This window comes from Bos taurus, chromosome 19, assembly GCF_002263795.3.
Source record: "Bos taurus isolate L1 Dominette 01449 registration number 42190680 breed Hereford chromosome 19, ARS-UCD2.0, whole genome shotgun sequence".
In the NCBI taxonomy this organism is placed as follows: Eukaryota; Metazoa; Chordata; class Mammalia; order Artiodactyla; family Bovidae; genus Bos; species Bos taurus.
Genome location: NC_037346.1, coordinates 18,733,814 through 18,760,387, shown reverse-complemented (window position 1 = coordinate 18,760,387; position 26,574 = coordinate 18,733,814). Strand labels below are relative to the sequence as shown.

Here is a 26,574-nt window from a genome sequence, read left to right as displayed (position 1 = left end):
TCTAGAAATCTTAATTTACGTTTCTAGATCTGTTGATTCTGAGTATTTGAAGAGTGGAAAACTGAGAGGAGTTTCCGAGACATTGAGGAAACATTATTTGTACTACTGGGTTTCTAGAGAATGTTTTTCAGTGTGAGAGGAGTAGGAATTGGAAGGAGAGGTTTTCCAGGATAATCTCAAACAGAAAGGCAACTCATATAAGTATTTATTTCTCTTAGCTATCAGTGCTTCGAAAAGGCTTACTTATTTTTCCTTTCTAGCAGGCAGATAGAAGTTCCTGTCACTTTCTCTTCCTTTATGGAGTAGGATGTGATGTTCCTTCAAGTGGGAATACCAGTCAAATGTCCATGGATCATGACGAATTACTACGCACTTGTGCTCCTGGAACCTCTCTCAGGAAGGGGAAAGGAAATTCATCCATGGTAAGGGACTTTTGTAGTTTTCTTGTATCATCATCTGTGCTCTGTACTTTTTTTCTGAATTAACTTGGGTAAATTTCAACTAGGTAATACAGCATAATAAGGAACTGCTTAGCTTCTAGTTTCGTTACTGCTCTTCGTGGACACTCAGGCAAGTTCCTAACTTATCTATGTCTCAGTTCCTCAACTTTAAAAGGGGATAATAATTTCTGCTGCAGAATTATTGTGAGAATTAAGTGAGATAACGTGTAAATAGCACTGGATTGAGTATTTGACACTTATAAGCTGTAACTGATAGCTGTAATTATTATAATTCTCTATCCCATAAGAAAGATCATTTGTACCCCAGAAGTTTAAAAGTTCTATCAACTAAAAAAAGTACAGATTTACTGGGGAAAAAAAGCATTTTGCTTAATGTTATATGCATTAAGTGTTTTCAGGACTTTTGTGTCCATAATTCCCTTTAAAAATAAATGATAATGCTACTGAAAATGTCAGATCATTATAGAATTTCTTTTGCAGACCAAAGCTTTTTTATTTTATTTTATTTTTTTTCCAAAGCTTTTTTAAATCCCTATTTTACAATATAATCTTCAGTCAAAGGAAAACAACTACTCAACAGTGTGGTATTTTCTATTGGTCTTAACTGCAGAATTTGCATGTTCGCTTATAAATGAGAATTTCTCTATTTTGTGTTTTGAGAATATGTTATCCAGAGCCCAATATACTTTATACAGTCATGTTTAGTTCTTATTCATGTTCTTATTTCAGTCAGTTTGCAGTATGATTAATTTCTTGCCTCTGGGTGGATAGAATTTCTTGTTACTTCCTCTTCGTCATTTTTGAGTGACTGAGAAGTGCATTATATTTTTCATTGAGTAGATTTATACTGTGCATATTTTCTTTGTGTTCATATTAGACTTAATCTATATTTATGGCATCTGAAAAAATTGAAGAGATACTAGTATTATGTTGGTCCAAATAATTTGAGTTCTCATTCAGTCAAGATATTTTGAGGTGTAAAAATTCTGTCATGGTTAAAGAGGAAAAGCTCTTGTGGGTTATTATATACAGACATCTATGGTACACAGCTTGTTGAATTATTGGATTTTGTAAATAAAATTATGTAAGTTGCAAATATTTGCCTCCTTCTCTTGATCCCAGGATAGTGCAGCAGGGTGCAGTGGAACCCCACCAATATGCCGACAAGCCCAGACCAAACTAGAAGTGGCCCTGTACATGTTCCTGTGGAGCCCCGACACTGAAGCAGTTCTGGTTGCCATGTCCTGTTTTCGTCACCTCTGTGAGGAAGCAGATATCCGGTGTGGGGTGGATGAAGTGTCAGTACACAACTTCTTGCCCAACTATAACACATTCATGGAATTTGCTTCTGTTAGCAATATGATGTCAACAGGTAAATCATGCATATTTTTTTTTTTTACTCAGTCTACCTTGACTCAAATACCTGATTACTCTAGGAACATAGGCATGTATTTAAGATCAATACTTCTTTAAGTTAACAGGGCTATTTCAAATACCTTTCCTGAAATCCTTTTTTTCACAAGGTAAGGTAAAAGTAAATAGTATTTGGAATAAGTTATTTTCTCACTGAATTTTTAATATGCCATATGCATTTGTTTAAAAACTGACAGTATAAATTGCTTTCAGTTATAAATTATACAGTTTACTCTGCCTCAGCTGTATATAGTGAAGTTTTAAAAGCATTAGCACATGTTATGAGTAAGTATAGGTAGAAATAGCTATTTTAGGCCAAGGACATTGTAGAGACCAAGTTAAATACCCCTTTCCTGTGAGGCTGGTAAAAGGAAGTGTGCAGCTTTACCATTTGAAGTATTCATTCCCCTCCTCCTCCTCTGCCTTTTGGGTTGGGCTTGCCACATTCTCCACTGGCAAGCAGGGCTCTTAAGTGCAATAGGCTGATCTGCTGTTGTCTTTGCTTAGGAAGAGCAGCACTTCAGAAAAGAGTGATGGCGCTACTACGGCGAATTGAGCATCCCACTGCAGGAAACACTGAGGTATGTCCTTAGCAACAGAAATATCCTTTCCAGGCCCCTACCTGCAATTTTAGAAGCCTTTTGTTTTGTGCATGTGACCAGGAATAGCTTTTGAAGCGACTCTAAGATGTATGCATATTATAAATAGGATATTATAATATATACCAAGTTTGAGACCTGTCTATTACTGATTGATTTTTAGCTCTAGGTTTAAGGTTGCTTTCAAGTGGTAATTGCTTTCATTTTAGGCTTGGGAAGATACGCATGCAAAGTGGGAACAAGCTACAAAACTAATCCTCAACTACCCAAAAGCCAAAATGGAAGATGGCCAGGTGAGTTTGTGAAGTTGATTTTGTCTCTTGATTGATCTGCTAAACATATGTACTACATACACTTTAGTAATATTTTGTGAGTGACTCTTAGTGTAATAAGTATTAGATGTCTTAAGACTGATGGTTTAGTTGTGGTTTATCTAAACCTGCACTAAAATGGTAGCCACCATACCCTAGTCAAATTAAAATTTCACTTATAATTAAATACAGTTAAAATTCAGTTTCTCTGTCACACAGTAGCCACATGTGGAAATTGACTGCTATCTTGGACAGTACAGATATTAAATGTTTCCATCATTGCAGAAATACTGGACAGTTCTGAGCTAGAGATGATTTATGATAGAGACCATTCCTTTCCCCTCTTTTCTTTCTCTTTTTCCATGAGAGTATTGCACAGAATTTTCAGGAAAGGAGTGACAAAAGTAGAGAAAAAGAATTAAAATTGAAACACTAGGTCTTACTGTTTTATTAGGTATTCTAATTAAGGGTTCTGGTGGCCAGAAGATTGAGCCATAGGTTATATGAAATTTTAAAATTTGAACGTTTCACTCATCAACTGTTATCATCTGTTACCTTGGAAATTAACAATTGATATTTCTGTATGTTTGATTTGTAATGGTCATATTGTTCTCATTTTAGAAAAATTCATTAGTCTCCCATTGTTTTTTTCTTGTCATGCTTAATTAGAATAAGAAAAGTTACATTTTTATGAAGCAAAAATCTGCACCTAATATCATTATTTGAAGATGGACATGTGGCTTTAAAATGAAAGCTTTCTTTTTTTGTGGCTGTTTTGTTGAGATGTAATTCACATATTGTAAAATTCACCTGTTTAAAAATTTATAATTCAGTAGATTTTAATATATTCAAAGTTGTGTAGCCCCCACCACAATTTAATAAAAACCCATGCCCTTTAGCTGTCATTCCCTAACCTCCCTCTACACCTCTGCCCCTGGCCCTCATCAGCCATTAAGCTACTTCTGTCTGAGTAGACTTGCCAGTTCTGGACATTGCATATAAATAGCATCATGCAATGTGTGGTCAGTAGTGATTGGTTTCTTTGACTTGGCATAATGTGTACAAGGTTTATTCATGTAAATCAAAGCTTTTAAAAAGAAATTCGATATTCTGTGTTGACTATATTAGTCTATGATAAAAATATGTTGCTGCTGCTATATGACAATCTTAAGTTTGGGTTTTTCTAGTTAAACTTGCTTTGCATCTTTCACATAGTTTTTTTTAATTGTAGGATAACATAAATTTTAAAATATGTGTAAGTTGAAGTGACAGTGCAAAATATTAGGAGATGAACATACTTGTGCAGTCAGCACCCACATCAAGAAAGAAATCATTACCGGCATTCCAGAAGCTTTCATTGTGCTCCTTCCAGTCACTAATGATCAAGAGTAACTAACCATTATCCTGATTGAATACAGTCATTTTCCTGTTGTTAAACGTATATGAACTGAACAATAGAAGTATATTCTAATATCTGGCTTCTTTCACTCAACATAATGTTTGTGAGATTCAGCCACACTATTCTGTGCAATTCTAGTTCATTTTTTGTTACTGTAATATATTATTTATTCAACAGTCCTGAATTTAATTTTTTCTTTCTGTACATTTTTGGCATCAGACAGTTATACAAAGACTAGTTTTTTTTTTTAATTTGTTTGTTTATTTTAACTGAAGGATATTACAATATTGTTATTTTGAATCGTGCTGCTATGAACATTCTTGAATGTGCCCTTTGCTGATCTTATAGATGTATTTCTGTAAGGCACACACAGTAGAATTGCTGAGTCACAGGATATGTGATGCACCTATGGGAAATATAAACGGATATAATCACATTAAAAAATTGCTTGGTAGTTTTACAAAAACTTTTAGAAGACAGCTAACATTTAAAAATGAACTGCTACAACTAAAGATCCTGTTTCCCACAACTAAAGATCCTACAGTGAAGATCAGAGATACCTCGTGCCACAACACAACTAAGACCCAGCACAGCCAGATCAAGAAATAAAATGAACTGTCATAGTATCTATGTAAATGGTCAAATGTCACCTAACCATTAAAAGCTTTCCTCTTAAAGAATGTATAAAAAATGAGGCAATGGATCCACTAACAGGGATCTATTAATAGTTTCTTACGCTTGCATGAGGGCTTCCCAGATGGCAGTGGTAAAGAATCCACCTTCCAATGAAGGAGACATGAAAGATGCCAGTTCAATCCCTGAGTCCAGAAGATCCCCTGGAGAAGGAAATGGTAACCTGCTCCAGTATTCTTGCCTGGAAAATTCCATGGACAGAGGATCCTGGTGGGCTACCGTCCATGGGGGTCGCAAAGAGTCAGATGTGACTGAGCACATACATACCTGCATGAACAAGCAGTTTTTTCATTGGAATTCTTCAAATTATAACCCTTTAAAGACCAGAAGTAGGAAATAAAATATTGTACATCATATCAGATCAGTCGCTCAGTCGTGTCCGACTCTTTGCAACCCCATGAATCGCAGCACGCCAGGCCTCCCTGTCCATCACCAACTCCCGGAGTTCACCCAGACTCACGTCCATCGAGTCAGTGATGCCATCCAGCCATCTCATCCTCTGTCGTCCCCTTCTCCTCCTGCCCCCAATCCCTCCCAGCATCAGAGTCTTTTCTAATGAGTCAACTCTTCTCATGATGTGTCCAAAGTACTAGAGTTTCAGCTTTAGCATCATTCCTTCCAAAGAAATCCCAGAGCTGATCTCCTTCAGAATGGACTGGTGGATCTTCTTGCAGTCCAAGGGACTCTCAAGAGTCTTCTCCAACACCACAGTTCAAAGGCATCAATTCTTTGGCACTCAGCCTTCTTCACAGTCCAACTCTCACATCCATACATGACCGCAGGAAAAACCATAGCCTTGACTAGATGGACCTTTGTTGGCAAAGTAATATCTCTGCTTTTGAATATGCTATCTAGGTTGGTCATAACTTTCCTTCCAAGGAGTAAGCGCCTTTTAATTTCATGGCTGCAGTCAGCATCTGCAGTGATTTTGGAGCCCAGAAAAATAAAGTCTGACACTGTTTCCACTGTTTCCCCTTCTATTTCCCATGAAGTGATGGGACTGGATGCCATGATCTTCGTTTTCTGAATGTTGAGCTTTAAGCCAACTTTTTCACTCTCCACTTTCACTTTCATCAAGAGGCTTTTGAGTTCCTCTTCACTTTCTGCCATAAGGGTGGTGTTATCTGCATATCTGAGGTATTCTTTGCAGCCAAAGATGGAGACGCTCTATACAGTCAACAAAAACAAGACCAGGAGCTGACTGTGGCTCAGACCATGAACTCCTTATTGGCAAATTCAGACTTAAATTGAAGAATATTGTACATACTTTTTCTAATTCAATTAGTAAAAAATACTTGAAGCACTTAAATGTTCAATAAAATTAGACATTTATATCAAGCCTGGGGAGAGCTAAGCTGAAAATATATAATATAATATGGTGTAATATATTCAGCTAATAAATGTCTCTGTGTCAGAGAATGGAACAACATTATCAAAGCAGTGTTAGACAAAGGAAACATGAAAATGAATCAGTGGAACGATTAAAGATCAGCAAACTTGAGCCCCAATAAGAAGTATGTAAATATACAGCAGAATTCAACCTAGAGAAAAAAAACACTAACCTAGTTCTTTATGCAGTATAAAAGTCAAGGTACAAAAGACTCCTCAGATGAAAGAACAGTACCCTTATCAAAATGTTGTATTAGCTTTATTTTAACTTCACATTAATATTTTGCTTCATGTATAGTGACACAATTTAAGAATGTTTAACTGTAGTTTGAAAACAGAGTAGTTACTACTGTGTTCCTGGAGTCAAGAAGAGAATAAATATTACTGTTACTCCTTTGTTTCTGTTGGAGATGATCTGATCAAAAAAAGTGTCAAAAAGTACTGTTTAAAAACAAGACAGCAATAAAATATGAGCCCTGTAAAGGAAATCTTTAAATGTAATATGAAAATCACAATTACAATAAAATAGGTTGATAATGGCGCATTAAATGCTATGAATTAACTCCTAGTTGAAAAGAGTACACAAAATGTACTTTGACTATTGCATAAAATTTTTTAAAATTACTATTTACCTGTTATTTCCTAAATTTTTGAGCAACCTTCAGTGAATCTCATTTAAATCTATTAGTAAACCAACATACCAAGGAAGTTTCTCTGCTTTATTTATTAATCCTTCAGAAAGATTTAGCTGCATCATCATCTTGGATTGTATTCCGTAACAAGATGTTTCCTTTCTTGCAGACAATATCCAAATTAATAGTTAATTAAAAGAGTAACTGTTGAATTGATGTTTATGAATTATAGTTCCTTGACTAAGATGTTTATGGTAAATGGATACTACAGTGGCAAGATGTTGTTAGGGGTGAGATGTTAGCTCTGCCTATGAATTAATTTGAGCTAGCTCCTCTTCACGTCCAGATTCTTCACTATGAAAATCAGCCATATTTTTTTTTCTGATTTTGCACTAATCTGGGATCTACCACAGCTGACATCATCTGCACTTAGCTTATCATCAGCCATGTGCCCTTTGTGGTACTGAAGCTGAATTTAGTGATGCTGGATTGCCAAGAAGCAAATAATTCATTTCCAGTTGTCTCCCAAGAAAGTGATTCCTAAGATGCTTGTGCTATTTGGGCAGCATTCATTTCCTCTGAAATATGTTCTGGATCTTCAGAGTGTGAATAGGCATGTAGCATTTGTATTTGATTATCTGTTGATGACATTGACTGTTAAAAAGCAGGTCTTTTCCTGTTTCATTGCTTGCTAATAGGCCTTGGGAATTCCCTTAAGCAAAGGTCTGCTTGACTTTCTGTTTCAAAGATCTGTATCACAACTACTTTTAAGAGGATTTTGACCATGATCTTCTTTAAGAGCTTCAGTTCTGCAAGGTCTTCTGATTGACCTCTTGGCAGAGCTGCCAGCTGACTGTCTTGAGTTACTAGAAATCACCTCATTGGTAGATCCATTACTATGCTCACTGTTGCTTCCAGGACCACTGCTTCCATCTTCACGACTGTTGGCAGTTTTGCCAGAACTTCTTTGTTTGGATTTCATTGTGTCTGAAAGCTGCTGTTGTATATATTTCATTCTTAGTGTAAGTTGCTTATCCGTTTCAGTATCACTGCCTCCATTTTGATGAGTTTTACTATTATTTGAAGACCAGCTGCAGGTGTACAATGTGATGGAGCTGGTCTTCTGAGCTTTTCTTCCTCTTTCTTACTTTCAGTGGGAAGATATGTATTTAATAAAGATGCAAAAGAGCTGCTTAGTTAGCTGAGCCTTAGCTGCTAATACGCTATTCCATAATGCTTTAATTAACATCAGTGCCAAGTACAGTGTCTGTTCAGTACGAACACTTGGCTGAAGACCTGAAACCAGATTAAGAAGATGTCTAAGAGGAGCTGGATCCAAATGCTTGATGAGTAAAGGAAATAAGTCATGTATATACCAACCACAGTGTTTCAGCTGTGCTGCAACCCATATGCAGTCAATATGCTAAGGATTCAGTCATCCTGCTGCTGCTAAAAAATTCAAAGTCACTTGACAGGGTTTGATAATCTCACTATGTAAATTCGGTCCATATATATGCTCTACCCTACTGTTGCTTATAAGCCAGTCTGCAAGTTCTTCTTCAGTGGACTTTCTGTGTCTGATACCAATGACTCATTATTGCATATATTGTTGAAGGTGTGAAGTTGATTCATTATCTTGAGCCCAACCAACCTCTTAGTCAAATGAGATCACATAAAGTACTTAAATGCAAGATCTAGGCTTACTTTTTTTTATCAAAGCATAATGTTGTATCCAATGGTTCTTTCACTGTGCTACACATTAAATCATCCATCCTGTGAACCTCACTCTCTTAATTCCTGACCAGGGAGCTTGCATAAATATCTGATAATGTAGGGCCTAAAAGGGACAATGTGCTGCATGACAGCAGAGATACGTAGCCATATCCTAATACTAGATGCAACTGTAGTAAATCCATGTGCTATAAGAAATGGCAAAGTTTTAAGAGTTCCACATTCAAAGCAATCATTCATGAGAGGTCATTTTCCCCATAGAATAAACATAATGAAGTAAATGCAGTGGTACTTCTACATCATTCATATCACCGATTGCCCCTAATATATTGCTTTCTTAGGTTGATATATCCCCTATAGTAAGATGACTGTTATGCTTGTAGGCAGTATATAGGGAAAATTGAATTTGAAAAATTTATGCCACACACAGTTTTCTTTCTCATCTCCACTCCATAAACTGAAAGGATCAGAATTCCTGGAAGATTCCTCCTCTGTCAGATTACAAATTCTTAATTATTTTTTTCTATTGACTTTATCATTCTATACTCCTTCATTACATTCTTTTGTATATTCAATGGTTTTTCCACTTGGTTACTCTCATCTTGTCATGTGGGAATCTATGTTAATAGTAGTACAACGTTCACACAGCTGGATCCAGAGTTTTTGAACTTGGACAGTCACTAAGTTATTAAATGCATACCCTACTTGGTTAATGGAGAAGGAAATGGCAGCCCACTCCAGTGTTCTTGCCTGGAGAATCCCAGGGATGGAGGAGCCTGGTGGGCTGCCGTCTATGGAGTCGCACAGAGTCGGACACGACTGAAGCGACTTAGCAGCAGCAGCAGCAGCTACGTGGTTAAAAACCTTCAAATGCTTATATTCCTTGAAGCAGCACAGATATTGCTTCTGTGTCCGGAAATTGATATAAGCAAATATTTTGAAAGTATGTTCCTTTCTGAACTGCAGTTTATCACCACCTTCTGTATCTGATACTGGATCCATGTGTTACCACCACCTTCAGTTCTGTAAATTAAGACTCATCTGTCCTCAAGCGGTGAGATACCTTGATGTGACTAGAAATTGCAGAGCAAAGACTTGAATTTTTTAAAATGTAAAACAAATGTTCTCTTGTCACAGAAATGTTGGATAAAAAGTAGTTTGTCAAGTCTCTCAACGAATTTAGGTTGAATTCATGCTTTCCATAAAAATTTTGTGTTTAGGCTGCTGAAAGCCTTCACAAGACCATTGTTAAGAGGCGAATGTCTCATGTGAGTGGAGGAGGATCCATAGATTTATCTGACACGGACTCACTACAAGAATGGATCAACATGACTGGCTTCCTTTGTGCCCTTGGGGGAGTGTGCCTGCAGCAGAGAAGCAATTCTGGCTTAGCAACATATAGCCCACCCATGGGCCCTGTCAGTGAACGCAAGGGTTCCATGATTTCAGTGATGTCTTCAGAGGGAAATGCAGATACACCTGTCAGCAAATTTATGGATCGGCTGCTGTCCTTAATGGTCTGTAACCATGAGAAAGTGGGACTTCAAATACGGACCAATGTTAAGGATCTGGTGGGTCTAGAATTGAGTCCTGCTCTTTATCCAATGCTTTTTAACAAACTGAAGAATACCATCAGCAAGTTTTTTGACTCCCAAGGACAGGTAAAGTGTTCTCTGTTTTATTTTTTACCCTTTCCTTTAAGTAGTGACTCATTTGAAATAATGAAGCCTTTTTCTTTTAGGTTATTTAATTTTGATACTGGCATGGACTTTCACTTATAATTTTAAAAAATAGATAAAAACATTGCAAAAAGGAGAATCATCTAATTCAGAAATTAGTTTGCTTTGTAGGGACTCTGGTGCGTGGATATGCCTGGGGTTAACAATGTCTTGGGCATGGGTATGAGCATCTGTGTATATCTATGTGCCTGTTTGAATATGTGCCCATGGGTGTATTTCTGCATGTGTATGACATTTATCTATGGTCTGTCTGCTGTGCATTGATTCCCAAATCAATCAATTCCCAATGTTTTGTTCTTTGTATAGGTTTTATTGACTGACACCAATACTCAGTTTGTGGAGCAAACCATAGCTATAATGAAGAACTTACTAGATAATCATACCGAAGGCAGTTCTGAACATCTGGGGCAAGCCAGCATTGAAACAATGATGTTAAATCTGGTCAGGTAGGCATTCTATTGAAGTGTAGCAGACCACATTTGCATTGGTAGTTAGCAATAAAATAATTTGCCATCCTTTTCTTTTTTGCACCCAAATCAGGGTGTGATAATAAGGTAATTAGAAGTTATATATCTTCTCATATGAGCAAAATGAAAATCTTATAATTTTTATGGTTACATTTAATCATTTTACTTAGTGGTGAAAGCATTTAGAAAACCTTTTCCTTCATTTATATCTGATCACTTTTTTTTTTAATGCCCCTGTATCTAAATAGATATGTTCGTGTACTTGGAAATATGGTTCATGCAATTCAAATAAAAACAAAACTGTGTCAGTTAGTCGAGGTAATGATGGCAAGGAGAGATGACCTCTCATTTTGTCAAGAGATGAAATTCAGGTGAGTTCTCAAAGAGCAAAATAAAGTCTTGTAAATTTTACTATGTTTAGTGAAGTACAGAAAAATAGTGGCACCTGGTTATCATGGGAAGCGGGAGAGGTGGAAAAGAAGTATTTTATGTGTTTTTTTCCTTCAGATTATTTTAAATTTCCCAAAGCTTTGTACCCATGACAGTGCTCCCTTTTTCTAAAATTATACTACACTTGAACTAAGAATTTGATTCTGTGTCCACCTGATAGATAGCATTGTTGTTGTTCAGTCTCTAAGTCTTGTCTGACTCTGCAACCCCATGGAGTGCAGCATGCCAGGCTCCTCTGTCCTTCACTGTCTCCTGGAGTTCGCTCACATCCTTGTCCACTGAGTTGGTGATGCTATCTAATCATCTCATCTTCTGCTGTTCCCTTCTTTTTTCAAAGTCTTTAGCTAAGGGCTAAGGTGGTAGATCAGTATACCAGTTGGTGTTTGTGCCCTTCTCTGTTAGATTTGTGGTAGTAATATCTCTTTTATGAAATTATCTTATTGCCTGAGTGATTTGGCAAATTACTTGAATTATTACACTTTTAATCATACAAGAATTTTTACGTGTGACTTTGAAAAAGCAGTTTCCTTTTTTCTTTTTCTCTCCCATTCTTTAGGAATAAGATGGTAGAATACTTGACAGATTGGGTTATGGGAACATCAAACCAAGCGGCAGATGACGATGTAAAATGTCTTACAAGGTAAAAAAAAAAAAGAGAGAGAGAGAGAGGAAAGAAAAAGACTTTTACATATTAGGAGGTTTACTCTAGGCATTATATCTACTTATTACAGTTTGTGTACGTATTAATTTGTATTGAAATTGTTTTGGGGGATATCAAGCTCTTGCATTTGGATTATTCAAAGATATTAATCTTTATTGTTTCTTTTTAACTAAAAAATTTTCAATAAAAAGTGAGTGTTGTTTGGAAAGTTTATGTTGTATATTTAGGAAAGACAGTCTACAGTTGGAAAATAAGATATATAAGGCCTTAGATTGTTTTTATTTTTTGACTAGATAAAGATATTATTTGAAGAACTTAGCTGTTTTGCGTCTTTCTGAAATGTAATTGCTTAAGTTTGCTCTAATGATAAATACTTACTACCATGTATCAGAAATATTTAAACATTATGAATTACATAATAGCTATTCACATATATTTCTTTGGCCAGGCTTGGTCCCACAGTACATGCTTTTAATTTAAGGTAGTCATTTATCCAAGATTACTTTGTAGAAAGTTATTATTGCCCTTTGCCTGACTTGAAGTGTGTTTGTATTCTGGGCTCTGCATATTAGCTCATCGATTATTTGGGTTTTCATGGTAATTTGTTTAGGGCTTCCCTACAGCTCAGTCAGTAAAGAATCTGCCTGCAATGCAGGAGACCTGGGTTCGATTCCTGGATCAGGAAGATCCCCTGGAGAAGGAAATGGCATCCCACTCTAATATTCTTGCCTGGAGAATCCCATGGATAGAGGAACCTGGCTGGCTATAGTCCATGGGGTCGCGAGAGTCAGACACAACTTAGTGACCAAAGAGAGAGAGAGAGAGAGAAATTTGTTTAATGAAATAGGTAGTTATGAAAATTCATGTCTGTTAGAAAGACATTCATTTGAGGGGAAGGTGAAGTGTAAGAACTTGAGAGATTTGTAGTCTTAAAATTTTTTTTTTTCTTCAGAGATTTGGACCAGGCAAGCATGGAAGCAGTAGTTTCACTCCTGGCTGGTCTGCCGCTGCAGCCTGAGGAAGGAGATGGTGTGGAGTTGATGGAAGCCAAATCACAGTTGTTTCTTAAGTAAATTTCAGTTGCCAGAAATAAAAAGCAAAAAACAAAGCCCCACACACAACAAAACGAAGTGTAATCAAAATAGCAAATGATTATATTTAGAAAATGGACCTCATTGCCTCATTATTATGACCATCAGCTGCTGTTTCACAAAATACAGCACTTTCTTGAAGCAATAATCCCTATTTAGGGCTGGTATAGGAAAACAGCTGTGTTTTGTGGTTTTTCTAGAAAATATAATTTGATCAGTGAATTTTTATAGACAGTAAAACCCAGATCACCTCATTAAGTCATCGTCTTAATTATTTGGACCACTCATTTTTATATTCTGAAAATTAAACGTGATACATTTAACCAGGAAACATTGCATCTATTTGGTACTTATGTTATGAAATATGTACTGGACTTGATCAGGATAAAATCATATTCAACACAGAGCACTACCTAATGAGCCGTGCTGGCTGATTACCCCTAAGACTAGAGAGAAGCAGATGCTAGACCACTCGTGATGTACACGTGATGGTTTCAGAATGTCTCATTAGCTTTCTAGTTGATGTGTGTGGCCTTCACAGGGTAAGGGTCAGTCTTTTTATTTCTCAGGTATTTCACATTGTTTATGAACCTTTTGAACGACTGCAGTGAAGTCGAAGATGAAAATGCACAAACAGGTGGCAGGAAACGTGGCATGTCTCGGAGGCTGGCATCACTGAGGCACTGCACAGTCCTGGCAATGTCAAACTTACTCAATGCTAACGTGGACAGCGGCCTCATGCACTCCATAGGTGAGGTAAAATGAAAGGTTCATAGAGAAATTTAAAACCTAGAGAATCAGTATATAAGAAAAGTGAAATTACTTCAAAAAGACCATGTTAATAAATTTGCATCTGTCTGTCCACATCAGGCTTAGGTTATCACAAAGATCTCCAGACAAGAGCTACGTTTATGGAAGTTCTGACAAAAATCCTTCAACAAGGCACAGAGTTTGACACACTTGCAGAAACAGTATTGGCAGATCGTTTTGAGAGACTGGTGGAGTTGGTCACAATGATGGGTGATCAAGGAGAGCTCCCTATAGCCATGGCTCTGGCCAATGTGGTTCCCTGTTCTCAGTGGGTAAGTTCATTGAGTTAAGAGGAGAACAGTGCCTGGCATAAAACAGATGCTTCAGAATTCATTCAGTCAGTGAATTATTTTTAAATTGAAGTATGTATGCTCAGTCATGTCCAAGTCCTTGTGACTGTGGACTGTAGCCTGCTAGGCTTCTCTGTCCGTGGAGTTCTCCCGGCAGGAATACTGGAGTGGGTGGCTGTGCCCTCCTGCAGGGGATCTTCCCAACCCAGGGATAAATTGAAATATAGTTGATTTATAATGTTTTGGGTATACAGCAAAGTGCTTGAGTCATATGTATATGTGTGTGTGTGTGTATAAATATATATATATGTGTATATATATATATATATTACATATATCTTTTTCAGATTCCTTTCTATTATAGGTTATTACAAGATACTAGGTATAGTTCCTGGTATTATACAGTAGGTCTTTGTTGTTTATCTATTTTATATATATTAATGTGTATCAGTGAATTGAATTAATTGCTAAAACTTGTAGAGCTAGAAAAGCTTCAAATGTTATTTGAGTGATTTTCAGCTGTGGAAAGTGACTGGCTCTTCTGGCCCTCAGGAGATTTCTTAACTGTGAGGATATTAACTTCTCATATTTAAAGTAAAACTGAAACTCCTCACCTGACCCATGGAAAAGTTCTGTCTGAACACTTGTCAAAATAAAATTAAAACCACTGATCTTGTCTGGTGTCTTCATTTGGTAAATGAGATACTTAGAATTAAATCTCATATTCAGTTGTTAGTAATGCTAGAACTAGAATTCAAGGCTTGTGTCTGCTTACTACCTCTAGTTCAGAACTCTTTTCTTTTTTTTTGAAGTGTTACACAATTTTTTAAAACTTCAACACTCTTATTTGCATTTGAAATTATGACTTTGCTTGTTTTAAATACAAAAGACATAATATGGCTATTTGGCATCTCTTAAAAAACTTTTTTCTAAAACCCTATCATTTTTGCTAACAGACATGCTAAACATTATTGAGTTTGGGCTTCTGTGGTGGCTCAGATGGTAGAGAATCTGCCTGCAATGCAGGACACCCGGCTTTGATCCCTTGCATGGGAAGATCTCCTGGAGAAGGGAATGGCTACCTACTCCAGTATTGCATGGAGAATTGTGTGTACAGAGAAGCCTCGTGGGCCACAGTCCATGGGGTTGCAGAGAGTCGGACATGAAAGTATTGGTTTCACTTTCACTTCATGCTAAACCCTTGAGAAGGGTTGTCCCTTTCATGTTAAAAAGCTGTTTAGTTCATACTGTACCAAAAGTGATTTCAGCTTAGTGAATTATATATAATAAGGTAATCTGTTGTTGCCTGTAAATATGTTTCTGCTTAAAAGCTATAGGATCTTACTCTTCATACTTAAAGTGAAACTCAGACTCTTTACCTTGATCTACAAGGCTCTATCCAGCCTGGGCCCTGCGTCTTCTCTCACATCATCTTAGGCCGTTTTCCTTCTGGCTCACCAAACTTGAACCACACTGGCCATCAAATCAGATCAGATCAGATCAGTCGCTCAGTCATGTCCGACTCTTTGCGACCCCATGAATTGCAGCACGCCAGGCCTCCCTGTCCATCACCATCTCCCGGAGTTCACTGAGACTCACGTCCATCGAGTCAGTGATGCCATCCAGCCATCTCATCCTCTGTCGTCCCCTTCTCCTCCTGCCCCCAATCCCTCCCAGCATCAGAGTCTTTTCCAATGAGTCAACTCTTTGCATGAGGTGGTCAAAGTCCTGGAGTTTCAGCTTTAGCATCATTCCTTCCAAAGAAATCCCAGGGCTGATCTCCTTCAGAATGGACTGGTTGGATCTCCTTGCAGTCCAGGGGACTCTCAAGAGTCTTCTCCAACACCACAGTTCAAAAGCATCAATTCTTCGGCGCTCAGCCTTCTTCACAGTCCAACTCTCACATCCATACATGACCACAGGAAAAACCATAGCCTTGACTAGACGAACCTTTGTTGGCAAAGTAATGTCTCTGCTTTTGAATATGCTATCTAGGTTGGTCATAACTTTAGCTTATTTCTGCCCTTGAGCACCCTTGCTGCTGGTGCTGCTGCTTACAGTGCTTATTCCCTGGCCTTTTGTTATTCAAGTTTCAGGTCAGATTTCACTTTCTACTGAGGTTTTTTCTGGTCATCCATCCAAACCACACCCACAGCCATTTTATTCAATTGCTTGTTATATGTCCTTTGCAGCATTTATTTACTGAGTGAAATTATCTTGTTTATTTGATTGCTTATTCTCATTCCACCACAACATGAAGTACATGAGAGCTGAGCCCATGTCTGTGTTGTTTACTTCAGTAGCTCTGGGTCTTGGAGTAGAGCCTGACATATAACCATGACTTAGTAATTGTTTAATGAATAAAGATGGAATCTTACTTGTAGGGAGTTAGAAAAAGGAAGGTATTGAAATCCTCTTGAAGGCTAACGTTCATTCACAAATCTCCATGTATTTTGAAAATGGCTATTCTAAAACCTTTTAGCACCTACCTATAATTACTACTAAAAATTCTTAGTAATTTTTTCAGTAAAAAGAATCAAAGTCCAAGAAGCTTTAATCACTTTGTTTTCTTTCAGTAAATAGTTTCTTACATGTTTTATATATGTATTTTTTAGATTCTCATTGGTTATCTATGTGTTTTATGTTAAATGGACTTTTTAAAAAAGAGGACTTTTACATTAAGTCAGATCTATTAGAGCTATATCTAAAGGAGAACAGATTAAAAGATAACTTTAAAAAATTTTTTAAGTCTATTTTGTAAATTTAAATTCTGATGCTTAAAGGTTTTTAGAATTTTACGGGGGAGGGATTAGAATGGAAAAAACATTTAGCGCAGCAGTCTAAAAATAGTTCTATTTTGTAACTAAATTATCTCTGATAATTATACTTGGCTTTAAAATGGAATCTAGTCAATTATGTATTATGTAACCATGGGAAGTATAGCAGAATATTGGGTCTTATTTGGCTTCCAATTATCTGTGGTTAAGAGTGTTAAATTTTTTTCCTTTACTTAAATAACAGATGATAGTAATCCTGAGACCAGACAAGAATTAGAGGAACTACAGGCCATGATCCTGACTTTGTTGTTAGGGCATCTTATTCTGGTTACCTCATTCTCTGTAAATCTCTTGCCAACTTGTGTGGTTACACAATGATTTACAATCAATTCATTTTTCTTAAGTGTGCAAAAAAGTCTTTACTGTGGGGAATTTCGAGGGTTATCATTTAGGTACTAGATCGGAATTAGTTATGCATCCCCACTTTGTATATACATCTGGCCAATCTCTTGGTTCTGAATGCACTGCTTAGGGCTTTTTCCTGTCTTGCTATAAATCCTGTAGTTTTTCCATTTTTGTTATTTCTTTCCTAACCCATGATAAATGTTTGCTGAGTTTTCCTGGCCAAAGGAGAAAAGAGTAGAGCTCCATGGTCACCACAGTCTTATTCACTGTCATTGATTTTCTAGGAAAATGATCTGTTCATATCAAATTCTCTGTCATCAACTTCTGTTTCTACTTTTCCTTCATTATGGCATAGAATTTGAGCTGAATCCTGAATTTTTTCTGTCTGGTGGTAAACCTTTGGCCTCTCTTACCTTCTTATCATTTAATCCTTAGAATTAATAGCTACTGTAGGTGTACAGAAGTAGTCATTTATCATAGACAAATGTACATGGATAAATCCTAGGGGAAAAGTTAATCAGTCACTGTATACTTCAATTCAACAGGTGGTTATCAGCTTTGAATTTGCCTTTCAGTTTCCTGCTTAAGGAAAAACTGAACTGTTTACACTAACACAATCTTACTCTGTTGTCAGGATGAACTTGCTCGCGTTCTAGTGACTCTGTTTGACTCTCGGCATTTGCTCTACCAACTGCTCTGGAACATGTTTTCTAAGGAAGTAGAATTGGCAGACTCTATGCAGACTCTTTTCCGAGGCAACAGCTTGGCCAGTAAAATAATGACCTTCTGTTTCAAGGTTTGTATCCATTTATCTTTTTTGGGGGGCAGGGGGAATAGAGAGGTATGCCAGACAGTGATTATGTACAGAATGTACAGAGCCGAATGTCTTTTTTAATGCAAAATGTTTGGAGCAGGCATAATACATTCCTCCCTGTGTATTTCTTTAGGTATATGGTGCTACCTACCTACAGAAACTCCTGGATCCTTTATTACGGGTTGTGATCACCTCCTCTGATTGGCAGCACGTCAGCTTTGAAGTGGATCCTACCAGGTTTGTCATCCTCTCCTTCCTAACAGCTCTCCCTTGTTTTCATTACCGCCACCTGAGGCAAAGCCCTTGTAATTTCTCCCCTTGATTCTATAAAAGTTACACACAAATACATTTTTCTTAAAGAAAAGCACTAATAACATTTAAGGTATCTTTGACTATCACCTCTAGAGACAGCACTGTTACTAGTGAGGCTGTTCTGTCTTTTTTATATTGTATTTGCATGTATGCATTACTAGTTGTAGAAACTATAATGTAAGCACTTAATATAAATGTAACATTATATATATGGTTTGCAACTTTTTTTCTAACATAACCTTGTGTCTTATTAACATCATTGAGATTATGAATCTTATTCTTTTTAACTGCTGTGTGATATTTTGTTTGGTTGGGCAATATCATAATTTATTTACCAATATCATATTAATTCCATTGACTTTTGTAGTAACTTTCTAATTATTGTCCTAGCGTTGGGTTTTTTTTTTTTTTGCAGGTCATTTGCTATAGGAACTATTCTGAAATCTAAATTTTTTTGGTCACTTTTTTCTCAGAAACCATCAGTTGTTCCCAACTGACTGCAAGAAAAAATACAGTCATCTGACTATAATCTGTATCACTGCTTGTCATTCTTTCATGTCATCTCTGTTCTTTAACTCCATTGAAATATGCACGTTACACATTTTTAAAGTGACTTGACACATGGGGCTCATTGGGATTAGAGTTGCCTAATAAGTAATATTCCCTTTTCTCCACCTGAGTTCAAAATCAGAAGGGCAGAGGGAGAGAAAAGGTGGGAAGGAAGCACCCAGCAATCAACTCTTTCCTTTATTTCTGATAAAAATGATTAAAAAGTGGGGCTTTAGATCTTGCATGCACAAGATACATATAGGCTTGCTCATACTTCACCTTGAATTAGAATCTTCTTTCCCATCTCTTGCACAGCTGGGTAACTACAGGCATGCATCACAGAGGCTGGCAAGCTTTTTATCGTAAGTGGAGAAAAGACCAGAACATACCTTTTCTGTAAGCAGACAAAATTAGAATGGAGTGGATGGCACTGAACTGAGCATACTTGACTCTTTTTTTTAATCCATCTCACCATTCCTCCTGTAATGAGGAGTGACTTGGGAGAAGGGAAAGAGGCCAAGGGGTAATGCAAGGTGCATTTTAAAAACCACCATCTCTGTGAAGCTTTCTGTCTGTTCCCAAGTGCCACCCATATACACAGATTACACGTGAACAAAGAAACAATATCTCTTTCATGTTCTGCACCATCATTGTAACATTGAGTTGTGATGACGTGTTTTATGAATTTATCTTCCCCTGGACTGTTGGCTCTTTTACATTTCATATGTCTTTATGTCTTCCTATGAGTATTTAATGTATCTGGCTTATAGTTGACATTTCATAAATATTTGTTGAATGAAATTTTAGACTGTTAGGTTATGCTTGCTTTTTCTAAGCCACATCGCTTGTCTTTCAGTTAGGACCCTAAAAATTGTTTTATTTTTTATTTTCAGCTTCAGAGCTTCTTGATGGTTTCTCTTCCTAAATAGTTTTATTTGGCAACTTTGTATCAGTTGGTGTTTGGGGCTTTGCCTCTACTGAAGTGTCAGCTATAGTAACTAATCAGCTCTGGCACCTAAATTAACCAGTTATTGTTGAAATATTTCAGTAGTTGTAGTTTAAAACTTCAGAGCAATGTTCTTTTAATGTCATCTTGTATTTTGTTACCTTTAAGCAATTTTACTTTCTAAAGGGTAAAAATTACTTAGAGAGTGAACTAACTGCCTGAAAGAAATCTCCTGTACTAGGTAAATGCTTCAGTACAGAGAAGAGAACTAGATTACAAGCTTCCTATATTCAAATTACTTAAATTTCAAACTGATGTTTTTCTAACATGTGGAGAGCTTAGAAGTTGACACTCCTCTGTTCACAACAAGAAAAAGTTGAAAACAGAAAATCAGCAAGTCATCTTAGATTCATCAGAGAATTGAAGGGCAGTAAAGGTAAAACACTAGAGTGATAGCCAAATTCAGAGAATCCCATTTTACAGGAGGAAACTACTGCTGGAGTCAGTAACTGGTAGGAATGCTTAGACTGAAATTGAAAAATTGCTTGAGGTTGACTGTGGGTTAGTTTAAGAATGAAAACTCTAGGGCGCCCTCTGTCTGAGGCACCCACACTTTGTGAGTTTGATCTCTAGAAACTCTTCCAGATTCTCATGCTGAAGATTGTGCCCTTTGTGCTCTGGGCAGGAAAGGGGGAAAAGTAACCATTTTGGAATATGCCCATAGTGTTCTGTTCTCTCCTACAAAGGCCTGCCTTCGAGGGAAACTACCAGAACCTAATCCGACCTGTAGGATGGGCAGCTACCCAACTCCAGCTTCCTCTAACCTTCTTGAGTCACATAAGAGGAGAAAATTAGCTAAGAAATTCTTCTGAAGGTCACAGCCCAGTGACTCTGGCCCAAGAAAATAATGGAGATATAAGCATAAGATTGTAGACTGCTTCCCCTTCCCAGGACCTCACTACTACATCAGTAGGACTCCAAAGTGTTAATAGTGGGTTACAATAGAGAGCTGCAAAACAGACACTCTGAGAAGAAATTCCTACGGAAACCCAGACAATTAGGTAGATAAAAATAAGGACACTGGAAGAAATCAACACCTACAGCAAACATGAAACATAAAGCACAAGCCACGTCCTAGCCAGATTAACATAGAATCTTCCACTAAAGACCTTTTTATCTCTGTTCCTGCTACCCATTATGTCTTGGGTCTTTTAACAAAAAATTACAAAGCATACTAAAAAGCAATAAAAAATCATAGTCTGGAGAGACAAAGCAAGCATAAGAACTTGATTCAGATGTAACAGATTTTGGAATTACCAGATTAGGAATTTAGAATAACTATAATTAATATATTAAGGGCTCTAACAGAAAAAAATGGACAACATGCAAGAACAGGGAGGTGACTTAAATAGAGAGATGGAAACTCTAAGAAAGAGTCAAAAGGAAATGCTGGAAATCAAGAACATTATAATAGAAAGGAAAAATGCCTTCAGATGGGCTTTATCAGTAGATTGAACACAACTGAGAAAAGAATTCAGTTCAGTTCAGTCACTCAGTCGTGGCTGACTCTTTGAGACCCCATGAACCGCAGCACACCAGGCCTCCCTGTCCATCATCAACTCCCAGAGTTTACCCAAACCCATGTCCACTGAGTCGGTGATGCCATTCAAACATCTCATCCTCTGTCATCCCCTTCTCCTGCCCTCAACCTTTCCTAGCATGAGGGTCTTTTCCAGTGAGTCAGTTCTTTGAATCAGGTGGCCAAAGTATTGGAGTTTCAGCTTCAGCATCAGTCCTGCCAATGAACACCCAGGACTGATCTCCTTTAGGATGGACTGGTTGGATCTCCTTGGAGTCCAAGGGACTCTCAAGAGTCTTCTCCAACATCACAGTTCAAAAGCATCAATTCTTTGGCACTCACTCAGTTTTCTTTATAGTCCAACTCTCACATCCATACATGACCACTGGGAAAACCATAGCCTTGACTAGACAGACCTTTTTTGGCAAAGTCATGTCTCTGCTTTTTAATGTTCTGTCTAAGTTGGTCATAACTTTGCTTCCAAGGAGTGTCTTAATTTCATGGCTACAATCACCATCTGCAGTGATTTTGGAGCCCCCCAAAATAAAGTCAGCCACTGTTTCCACTGTTTCCCCATCTATTTGCCATGAAGTGATAGGACCGGATGCCATGATCTTAGTTTTCTGAATGTTGAGTTTTAAGCCAACTTTTTCACTCTCTCTTTCACTTTCATCAAGAGGCTTTTTTTAGTTCCTCATCACTTTCTGCCATAAGGGTGGTGTCATCTGCATATCTGAGGTTATTGATATTTCTCCCTGCAATCTTGATTCCAGCTTGTGCTTCCTTCAGCCCAGCGTTTCTCTTGATGTACTCCCCATATAAGTTAAATAAGCTGGGTGACAGTATACAGCCTTGACGTACTTGTTTTCCTACTTGGAACCAGTCTTTTGTTCCATGTCCAGTTCTAACTGTTGCTTCCTGACCTGCATATAGGTTTCTCAAGAGGCAGGTCAGGTGGTCTGGTATTTCCATCTCTTTCAGAATTTTCCACAGTTTCTTGTGATCCACACAGTCAAAGGCTTTGGCATAGTCAATAAAGCAGAAGTAGATGTTTTCCTGAAACTCTCTTGCTTTTTCCATGATCCAGCGGATGTTGGCAATTTGATCTCTGGTTCCTCTGCTTTTTCTAAAACCAGCTTGAACATCTGGAGGTTCATGGTTCACGTATTGCTGAAGCCTGGCTTGGAGAATTTTGTGCATTACTTTACTAGCGTGTGAGATGAGTGCAGTTGTGCGGTAGTTTGAGCATTCTTTGGGATTGGAATGAAAACTGACCTTTTCCAGTCCTGTAGCCTCTGCTGAGTTTTCCAAATTTGCTGGCCTATTGAGTGCAGCACTTTCACAGCGTCATCTTTCAGGATTTGAGATAGCTCAACTGGTATTCCATCATCTCCACTAGCTTTGTTTGTAGTGATTCTTCCTAAGGCCCACTTGACTTCACATTCCAGGATGTCTGGCTCTAGGTGAGTGATCACAGCATCGTGATTATCTGGGTCGTGAAGATCTTTTTTGTACAGTTCTTCTGTGTATTCTTGCCATCTCTTCTTAATATCTTCTGCTTCTGTTAAGTCCATACCATTTTTGTCCTTTATTGTGCGTATCTTTGCATGAAATGTTCCCTTGGGATATCTAATTTTCTTGAAGAGATCTTTAGTCTTTCCCATACTGTTATTTTCCTCTATTTCTTTGCATTGATTACTGAGGAAGGCTTTCTTATCTCTCCTTGCTATTCTTTGGAATGCTATATAAGCATTCAGATGCTTATATCTTTCCTTTTCTCCTTTGCTTTTCGCTTCTCTTCTTTTCACAGCTATTTGTAAGGCCTTCTCAGACAGCCATTTTGCTTTTTTGCATTTCTTTTTCTTAGGGATGGTCTTGATTCCTGTCGCCCGTACAAAATTAGTGAACTTAAAGATATGTCAATAGAAATTTTGAAAACTAAAATGCAAAGAAAAAGAAAAACACCTGTGGTGGATTCATTTTGATATTTGGCAAAACTAATACAATTATGTAAAGTTTAAAAATTAAATAAAGTTAAAAAATAAAAAATTAAAAAAATAAATAATAATAAAAAAATTTAAAAAAAAAGAAAAAGAAAAACTTAAAATACATCTTATTAGAATGTGTAGAAGATAGTGAAATTTAATATTTAGAGCATTAAATGCATATATTAGAAAAGGAGGATCTAAAGTGAATGGCCTAAACTTTCACCTTAAAAAACCAGAGAAAGTTCAGTATAAACCTAAAGCAAGCAGAAGGAAAGAAATAAAAATTAGGTTAGAAATCAATGAAATTAAAAACAGGAAACCAATAGGATAAAAAAAAAGCTGATTGAAAATCAGAGGGAAAATTTTTTATACACACAAACACTTAAATAATTGAATACGAAGCTTCATTATAGATCAGAATTAATGGAATAGCCAATGAGTTATCATTGGCATGTGAGAATCTTTTAGAGGGACATTTGAAAGAGTCTGAAGCATACCTGCTGCTGGTATCCTTTTATTTTTTTCATTAAGAAAATGTTCCCACAAAGACTAGACAAGAATGTCAAGGTTTCCAAGAATCTCTTCTGGCCCTGTTAATAAATTGTGAATTTTTTCTTTCATACTACAAAGCTCCTATGCCCTCCATATTTCAGATTCGACTTATTGTTGTAGCTTCTTAAGTGATCTCCCTACATCAAAGTCCCCATATCTCTTTTTAGTTCTCATGTATCCCAAATTCATTTTCTGCCTCTGGCTTCCTGGCAACCTTTGCCATGTGAATTAATCATGTCTCTCCCTGGTTTGCTATTTTTGTCTTTTATATCGTCAAATAATTGTACTTGTTACTTAGTGTGTACTTGTCTTTGCCCTCTTTGAGAAACTCAAAGGCCAATTACTGTTGAATCCTCAGCATGTGGCCTTACGATGGCAAATAGTAGATGCATGGTAAATGTTTATTGGATTGAATTGAGTGCTTGCCCTGCCTTCCACTTTCTGAACTGCCCTTACTTCTTTTTGCCTGTGCAAATTCACTCCCTCCTTTAGAACTCACCTAGTCCATGAAATCTTTCCTTCCCATAGTCTACATTCATTTCTAAACTCTTACTGTATCCATATGCTGCATTATGTGGTGAGCTGCAGGGAATCTGGAGTGGTGATTTCAGTCTCCCAAACTTTTATGTAATAGTATAGAAATAGGACATTACTAGTTAAGAGATTGACAACAAATATTTAGTCAATGATTGTTTTGGTAAGGTACCTTGCTAGTTTTTAAGAGGACAAAGATGAATACATCCTTCAAGGAGCTTACAGTTTTGTAGGGGAGATAAGGCATATAACAAGTAGTTAAGTACTGACTTTCATAGGGATTGTGTTTTGAAGGGTTCAGATTACACCAGTTGGGCAGCTCTAGTAAAGGTTTGTGGATTTGACAGCCACGGGGTAAAATTTGCTCTTTTGTGGTGCTGTGCTTAGTTGCTCAGTCGTGTCCGGCTCTGTGACCCCACAGACCGTAGCCCGCCAGGCTCTTCTGTTCATGGGGATTCTCCAGGCAAGAATACTGGAGTAGGTTTCCATGCCCTCCTTCAGGGCAAGTGAAAGTTGCTCAGTTGTGTCTGACTGTGACCCCATGGACTATAGAGTCTGTGGAATTCTCCAGGCCAGAATACTGGGGTGGGTAACCTTTGCCTTCTCCAGGAGATCTTCCAAACCCAGGGATGGAATCCAGGTTTCTTTCATCGCAGGTGGATTCTTTACCAGTTGAGCCACCAAGGAAGCCCAAGAATACTGGAGTGGGTAGCCTATCCCTTCTCCAATGAATCTTCCCAACCCAGGAATCTAACTGGGGTCTCCTGCATTGCGGGTGGTTTCTTTACCAACTGAGCTATCATGAATCTTCCCAATTTAAACCTGATGAAATAGGCATTATAATTATTCCTGTCTAATTGATAAAAAAAATTGAGCCTCAGATTAAGTACCTTGATCAAGGTCAGTAAGTGGTAGAGCTGAAATTTAAACCTAGTAAGTCTGCCTTCTGAACATCTGCCTTTAATCACAGCACCAAGACTTTAGAATCATACAGAAGAGGGCCTTCCCTGGCAGTGCACTGGTTACTCCATGCTTCCACTGCAGGGAGCATGAGTTTGGGGTGAGGGAACTAAGATCTTACATGCTGCATGGGACGGCCAAAGAAATAAACTGAGTCACTCAGTCGTGTCCGACTCTTTGCGACCCCATGGATGGCAGCACGCCAGACCTCACTGTCCATCACCAACTCCCAGAGTTTACTCACTCATGTCCATTGAGTTGGTGATACCATCCAACCATCTCATCCTCTGTTGTCCCCTTCTCCTCCTGCCTTCAATCTTTCCCAACATCAGGGTCTTTTCAAATGAGTCAGTTCTTCGCACCAGGTGGCCAAAGTATCAGAGTTTTAGCTTCAGCATCAGTCCTTCCAATGACTATTCAGGACTGATTTCCTTTAGGATGGACTGGTTTGATCTTCTTACAGTCCAAGGGACTCTCAAGAGTCTTCTCCAGTAGCACAGTTCAAAAGCATCAATTCTTCAGTGCTCAGCTTTCTTTACAGTCCAACTCTTCACATACATACGTTACTACTGGAAAAACCATAGCTTTGACTAGACGGACCTTTGTCAGCAAAGTAAAGTCTCTGTTTTTTAATACGCTGTCTAGGTTGGTCATAACTTTCCTTCCAAGGAGTAAGTGTCTTAATTTCATGGCTGCAGTCACCATCTACAGTGATTTTGGAGCCCAAAAAGCTAAAGTCTGTCACTGTTTCCAGTGTTTCCCCATCTATTTCCCATGAAGTGATGGGACCACATGCCATGATCTTCGTTTTCTGAATGTAGAGTTTTAAGCCAACTTTTTCACTCTCCTCTTTCACTTTCATCAAAAGGCTCTTTAGTTCTTCTTCACTTCCTGCCATAAGGGTAGTGTCATCTGCATATCTGAGGTTATTGATATTTCTCCTGGCAATCTTGATTCCAGCTTGTGCTTCCTCCAGCCCAGCATTTCTCATGATGTACTCTGCACATAAATTAAATAAGCAG

The 26,574-nt window shown here is 37.6% G+C and overlaps 1 protein-coding gene across 9 annotated transcripts in view; it reads left to right on the top strand.

Annotated features, from left to right (window-relative positions):
• Positions 1–26,574, top strand: part of NF1 (neurofibromin 1) — a 273,622-nt gene that overhangs the window by 129,798 nt on the left and 117,250 nt on the right. For 7 of the 9 annotated variants that reach the window (XM_059877703.1, XM_059877701.1, XM_059877702.1 and 4 more), the window contains 13 exons: positions 261–422; positions 1,584–1,833; positions 2,382–2,455; positions 2,683–2,766; positions 9,849–10,289; positions 10,674–10,813; positions 11,083–11,205; positions 11,841–11,924; positions 12,898–13,014; positions 13,606–13,787; positions 13,907–14,118; positions 17,953–18,114; positions 18,266–18,369. In XM_059877703.1, coding sequence (XP_059733686.1) covers positions 261–422; positions 1,584–1,833; positions 2,382–2,455; positions 2,683–2,766; positions 9,849–10,289; positions 10,674–10,813; positions 11,083–11,205; positions 11,841–11,924; positions 12,898–13,014; positions 13,606–13,787; positions 13,907–14,118; positions 17,953–18,114; positions 18,266–18,369 — 2,135 coding nt within the window. The remainder of the gene's footprint in view (positions 1–260; positions 423–1,583; positions 1,834–2,381; positions 2,456–2,682; positions 2,767–9,848; positions 10,290–10,673; positions 10,814–11,082; positions 11,206–11,840; positions 11,925–12,897; positions 13,015–13,605; positions 13,788–13,906; positions 14,119–17,952; positions 18,115–18,265; positions 18,370–26,574) is intronic. The other 2 variants (XM_059877699.1, XM_059877700.1) reach the window with 2 other exon arrangements.